Source organism: Odontomachus brunneus, unplaced genomic scaffold (genome assembly GCF_010583005.1).
Source record: "Odontomachus brunneus isolate Ranch 3 - 2012 unplaced genomic scaffold, Obru_v1 Obru_scaffold_029, whole genome shotgun sequence".
Lineage (NCBI taxonomy): Eukaryota > Metazoa > Arthropoda > Insecta > Hymenoptera > Formicidae > Odontomachus > Odontomachus brunneus.
The window spans coordinates 2,349,736-2,356,773 of NW_022639479.1; the positions used below are offsets into that span (position 1 = coordinate 2,349,736).

Sequence of the window (7,038 nt, forward strand, 5' to 3'; positions counted from 1 at the left end):
AGAATGGGTGGACGAATGGATTGCTTCGAAACAAACATCGTTTTATCGAGATGGTATCGCCCAGTTGCCAGAAAGATGGCAAAAAGTTGTAGAAAGTGATGGAAAATACTTTCATTGAAATAATTTAAATAAATTTTTTACAATAAATGCTTTTTCTCAGTATTTTTTGGGCGGAAACTAAGTTAAGGTCCTAATATATTAATTTTATAAGTTTCTCCGAATTTGGAAAACAGATCAATAAAGGATCTCGAGAAGTAATGAAGAGGTGGCAAAACTTAGAATCTGCTCTATAAAGCCGACGTTTATAGTCAATCACTGATGACGTTTGATAAATAATCATAACTATATAAATCATTGATTACTTGTAAACTCGTAATATTTATTTTATGCAACGAAAAATATTGGTCCAAATAGTTACGTAACAGTCCACAAGTACGAATCTGTAATGAACTATACTCTTAATCACAGATAGTAAACAATTTGCAATTGAAAATGTTTAAGTCTCGCGTGTGATAAAATTTCTTTTTTTGATAATATAATTGTAGGACGTGAGTTTCTCTTTTCATCTAGTATCTGCCAACGTCTTCTCTTCACTATCATTTAGCCTCGTATCGAATCCAAATTGCAATTTGTAGAATTATTGCAAAAGCAAAGTATAGATTTGGGAACGTTAGCATTTTTAAAACGTTTGCACACTTCTTCGGAAGCATTAATCATTAACTCAAGATTAATTTCGTAAAGCATGCAGAAGAAATATATTTATCGTGCGTAAATACTTGCCCGGATTATGATATTGTTATTTCATTATTATCACGCGAAAGTAGCCTATTTTGCCAATCTGAATCTCAATTAATTCTTTGTACTCCGCAATTAATTTTGTTTCAACGTTTCGTTTCAACAACAATAAGAAATTGTGAAACTATTTAGAAAATAAAGGATATGAAAAAATTATTATAGCGCGCCAAAAAAAGATATATATTTCCATGTTCAATAATATTTCGTAATTTAATAAATATTTATGTCGAACAAACTATTATATTCGAGTTATAGAAACAAAACATGATATCGAGTACAGCGCTCGACTTTCGAGTAAAAAGGATTAAATGTAGCGAAATAACGTATAATATTAATATTGATAATGTATAATATTAATATTGTAATATGGAGAAAACTTTATGCAAACGAATAAATTACGTAACGGTGCTCCCGAGAGTATCTTGTCAGCTAAAGATCACGCGCGACCTCGAGAATAATAACACACGTCAGTCTCGCGAATGCTTATGACACACTCCCACTTTCTGGATTAATTTTCATTACTAGATCAGTGATTATAGACACGCGTAGCTAAAAACGAATGTGTCTAGTTAAAATTTTGATCGATCTATCGAATGGTAAGACGATATCGATCTATCGAGTGTTCAGAGGGCATCCTTGTAAGTGCGGCGCGCACTTACAGCAGACGTAATCAAATGGGCGATCATCTTCGATCTTCTGCGTCGAGTAGCCGCCATGAACACATCGATCGATATCGCTCTACGTTTTGCGCGTCTTCTGCCCATCGAAACAAAGTCTCATGGGGAAATAAGTGTCGAGAATGTCGAAACTAATGATGTGCGTCGGGACGTATGGTAAGCACCTTATTAGGAACTAATTTGCAGTAATACGACCGATGCTTGTCGCGACATGTCAAGTCGGCGTCTCTAACACTTGTTATATATTACTCACTCAAGTAGTAATAGAATCGAACGATCGTCGGATTTATTAGTCGGAAATTAGAAATACGGTGGTAATTAGAGAAACAGATAATAACGACAGCATCCTGGAATTCGAAGGTTGAATTATCTTTCTTCATATTGAATTTATTTTGTTTTGCTTTCTGAATTGATGATTTATTGATGATTTATTAAATTTAAAATATAATTTTGAAAGAGAATTGGTTAGTTAAAAAGTTCGATTTTTTAAATTAAATTCGTCTTTATCGAATTATTATTTAACGGAAACAAATGATTCCTCAATTGAGTAATCGTCGTCGTTGTTTATGATCCTCTGTCAACATTTTGATAGTTTTCGTATACCGTATCGCATCGTAGAAGGTAGTGATTTTACTGGTCAAGAAAACAGAAAATCGAATTGAGCTTTTTCACTGATTCAATATTGCTTTAAAAGAGAAATCTACACTCTCATGTCCCCATGTTTTCGGTATATATTGACATCTATCGATGTAACTAATCAGGAAATTTTTTTTGTTTCAGAGATCTGCTAGAGCTTGCTGCCACATAATGGGTGCGGTTCCCAGGGATGCAATACTGATATGGACGTGGGTGCCGTTCCGGAGGATCCGAGCCAAGCAGGGTTGGGTAGAAGGTAGGTTTGCAGACTTTCCGAGAACTCTTGTATTTGATTCTTTGCGATCGATACCTACGACACAATTGTCGGGATAAAGTTTGGTCGAGTTGCTACGGTCACAAAGAATTAACAACCTCGTATCCGTGCGCATTTTTCTCGTTAAGCCGTTAACTCCTATCTAATCGGCAAAACTATACTTTTTTGTCCCAGATCTCTATAACAGAACGCGGTTCAAAGCAACAGCCTTGAGTTCCTGGTATTCCAAAACGTCCTTTTTAAGGAAAATTTTACTCAATATCTATAGTTTACATTATATATACACAATATCTATAGTTTATATTATATATAAAGTACTGAGTAAAATTTCCTCAAGAAGAGTGTTTTTTAGAATGCAACTTTAGCGTAGAATTTTGCATGTTCTTTGTTTGTGTTGTCTAACAAGATATATTGCTTGAAATAATTAGGGGATTAATTTAAATTTTTCCATATCGTCTAATAGATATTTGAATAATTGAATAGGCTTGAAATAGTTTCACTTTTCTACTAAGTGCATTCCTTTCTAAGAGGGCACTCCTTTCATTAATTAAATATTTCTTTCTGAAATATACCTACTTTTCATATCTCTTAAATTTTTCAGTTTTTAGTGGCTTATTTATACAAGTTGTTACTGGAAAATGATTCAAAACTTTGCAGGCTTGTAGAACTCACTAAACTGAATACAAATTGCTTTGTTAACACAGATTTTGATTGACTATGTATTCTTATTCGGAGTTTAATGTGTATTACAAATTTGCAAAATTCTCAACCAAAAACTTTCCATAACACTCTGTATAAATGTTTATACAGCTCTTGTTATATTTGATTAAGATATAGAATTATTCAACAAAACTTTTTGGTCGTTGTGACTCCCTAATTGTTTCAAGTAGTTTAAAATGCGCATCAGAATTGCCACCGCAAGCGGAATTCGCGACTGCTTCCCTCGCGACTTGTTTTGCGGGCGTCGTGGTTTTCAGTTTTCAGAAATTTTTCATTCGCAACGCGATGTTATTTCCACCGTAATTATCAAATTTGAAGCATACATTTGTTGTTTCGCTTAAAAATAAAAATTTTTACGAGAAACTCATTTTTTTACAGGATATAATTATCCGCGAAATAGAATATATTTTTCTATTTTCTTTCGAGCTTTTCGAAAGTGCCATGATCTTTACTCCGTTAATTTTACACTCGATTTGCGACTCGCACGTTCTCGAAGTATAAAAAATCTCAAAGTCCTCGAAGTATAAAAAATTTACCGCGTACTTTCTCTTAGATCGTTAAGCGTTGTTAAAATTGTCGCGCTCGCGAGTGTATCGTCAGGAATATCGAAACTTATCGCGACCTCTTCGTTAAATCGTTGAACGTCGATAAAGTGAATACGGTCAGGAGTGAGTGGAGCGTGCGATCGACGTGGGACAACAGCTGGACGCAATGCAGGCTGGAGGATGCTGGATGGATGCGGAGCAGCATAGTGGTGGACTTCATCAGAGAACCTGAACATTGTTGGATATCAGCACGAAGTGGTGAGTGTACAATCTAAACGCTCGCACAGAGCATCATATCATGTAGTGCATGCTTAGACGTAAATCGCATTGATTTCTGACGACAAATAGCAATTACTGATATACGATAGCGTGCGTCCTCTTATAATGTGTAATTAATTTTATAAAAATGCGAATTTATATCTTAATACGACGATGGATGAGCCTGTTTTCAATAGTTGCCATTTCGAAGCTGCAATAACGATTTACAGCTATTTTTACGCAGCGATTTAATCTGGCGGAAAACCGCGTCGAACTCAAAATCGCATTAACCGATTTCGGAAACTCGTAATTTTCCGTTGGCGTATTAGCGACCTGTAGCACCGAGTCGTTATCGTTTTACGGTGTCGCGATACTATTATGCGCTGACTCGAGGAGGTATAACTGTTAATTCCGTTACGAGGCAAAGGAAGTGTCCGGGTATGCTTACATCCAACAAGGTTCTTCGCTGAAGACTGCGCAATGCGCGCGGTGCGACGGAGCATTATAAAATTCAAATGATGCGGTAACTCCACCATAATTCCGCCTCTGAATATTGTGAACCTTTAACGGCCGCTAATGTCGTATTAAACAACCGGAAAGATCAGATATTACGCCGTCAAAGGACGAGATGTAGACGGGGAAATTAGTTATTCATTATTCATTACAATGTAAAACTCGGGCAGAGAATTTCTTTGCTTTCGCACGACGATGAGCTGCAACGGCGAATTAATCATTTGTTCTGCGCGTAAAAGCCAGCGCGTAACAGTTACGATTACCCACGGGCTTATGCCGCGCGCGTTATTCGCAGGAATGTTAAAGTCCATCGTGGTGAGGTTTCGTTTTATTTATTAATGCGCGCGTTTTTAACGAGGAAAGTCTTAAAGAAGTAGTGGAAAAGCGTTTTTATAACGTAAATGCTGAATAAAAAAGCTTTCAATTTGTTCGAAATTATTCGTGATCAAAATAATATAGAAGCTTACGACAATTTCATCATAATTTTATTGGCTATTATTGAGATACATTCTTGTAATATTAAGAGATTGTACATTCTTATTTTCTATTGAATTAACTCGAAAGTTTGGGTCGATTTTTTAGTTAGATTAGTGTTTAGCATATTCAACAAATCATTCATTAATCAAATTCATTATTATCTATGATTTCTTTTTTTCCAACAGTGTTTGTACTAATAAATAATTTCTTTTTAATAAGTGCAACGAAGTTAAATTTCACTGAAAAATCGAATTAAATTTTATCTGGTCTTCTCAATAGAAAATAAGTACAATCTTACACTCAGAGAAAAGTGGCAACTGCATATATGAGTAAAATGTAATATTGATAAGATACATTTTTATGATCATACTGAGAGAAAAAGACATAGTAGTGACAACTACAATTACACGAGTTTTGTATGGAGAATTAATGTATACGATAAACTATTTTATAGTTGTTGCAATTAAAACTGAATGATTACGAGAACTATGTAGTTGTCGCAAATATTTAGCATTAGTTGCATAAAATAGTTTATCAAACTATATACATTAATTATACATACAAAACTCATGTAATTGTCTATTGTGATCTTTTTCTTTGAGTATACGATAACAAGAATGTATCTTAGTGATATTACATTTTACGAATCTAAAGTAAGATTCAAATAAAAATTAGCAGTCTCTTTAAGAATTTAAATACCAGCCAATCTCAGAAAATATAATTTGCCCTCGCGAAAATCGTGTTTCTCTTAATAAGGATATTTGCGCCCTATTTGGAAAACATTGTACGTCCGTAGCAACAAGTCAAGCATGTTAACACGACAGGCAATCTGCGTCTCGTTCTCGTCGCATTAATTATTCCACGAAATGTTCATTAAAGATGTCGAAATTGTCGGGGCGCGTAACGAGGCAGTCCGATTGAAAAGTTTAAATTGGCGGCGAGCATGAAAGATTGTCGCGTGGCCAGTCTGTAATTACAAGTTCGTTCGCCCTTTTTCGTCCATGCTCCCTTTATCGCTTTTATCGCACGCGCCTCGCAATTGAATCAAAAGCGGATTTAATCAGTAACCGTCCGCCGTCTCACTTTCCGTCATTACAGCACAATGAATTTGTGAACGGTCCTGTAATTTAATTAATTTTCATAAATCACTACTTTCCCGAGCGCGATACGAATATATTGTACATCCTTAATTCCACTACGTTTTGTAGACGTAATCGTTGTTGATGAAGATTTCTTTTAATATTTATTAACCTCACGAAATAACGAGAAAGTAGGATGAACGAGCTGAATTTAAACACAGAATACAGATACTTACAAAATAAGTTGTTTTTCACTTAAAATCTGTCTTTCATATATTAATATTCCTAATATATTTAATATATATCCAATATCTATCTAATATATATGTATATATATATATATATATATATATATATATATAAACTTCTTAACGATTCATTATGTTACGGCATCTCTCTGCAGTTGAGTGACATTTGCGTCCTAATTATGGAGTTAGTGTTTTTAATTAAAATCGAAGTTACCAATCGAACAATCTGTATCTTTAAACTGAAAGGATAAATTCAGTACGCCAAAGCAAGAAACTTTTCTATTTGGCATTTTGGTCAAATCTTAAAATTAACGTTTGTCTAAATCAAAACTGAACATGTAGATCTTTGTATGTGTGTGTGTGTGTGAAGATATATATATATATATATATATATATATATATATATATATATATATATATATATATATATATATATATATATCTTGACCAGTTTGGCGCTCAGTGTTCCTAAGCGAAATGATAATAAATCTAACACGACGTTTCCTCGACAATTTCAGACCGTGCGCGTTAGCGATTAAGAGCTTCAAATTCCGGATTAATGGAGGGGGAAAATAGCGCGCGGCGCTTCACTAATAAAATAAGACTGTAGGTTGATTTTATCGACTTTGAAACGACGTCGCGCGGTTCCAATTTGCATTGCTCGCTCGATTAAATCTTCCTTCAAACGGAGCATTCGCGATAACGACGCGTCACTATATACTCTTTAAGCCGGTAATGCCCCGCGTGCTCGAAATTTTTCAGCGAAATTCTCAAGCTCGCACCGATAATGGAGACGTAGGACGCGAACGAAGAAGG

At 34.8% G+C, this 7,038-nt stretch overlaps 2 protein-coding genes across 4 annotated transcripts in view; one reads left to right on the forward strand and one right to left on the reverse strand.

The window, feature by feature from the left end:
- LOC116843047 (zwei Ig domain protein zig-8) overlaps positions 1-7,038 on the reverse strand; it is a 339,129-nt gene that overhangs the window by 85,388 nt on the left and 246,703 nt on the right. The gene's annotated exons all lie outside the window — the stretch shown is intronic.
- Positions 1-7,038, forward strand: part of LOC116843048 — a 247,726-nt gene that overhangs the window by 39,069 nt on the left and 201,619 nt on the right. The window contains exons 3-4 of one of the 2 annotated variants that reach the window (XR_004377823.1): positions 2,253-2,364; positions 2,557-3,902. Coding sequence is in view for 1 of the 2 variants with exons in the window: in XM_032813060.1 (XP_032668951.1) it covers positions 2,312-2,364; positions 3,769-3,905 (190 nt within the window). In the remaining variant the exon portion in view is untranslated. Of the gene's footprint in view, positions 1-2,252; positions 2,365-2,556; positions 3,906-7,038 lie in introns of those variants that run through there. The other variant, XM_032813060.1, reaches the window with a different exon arrangement.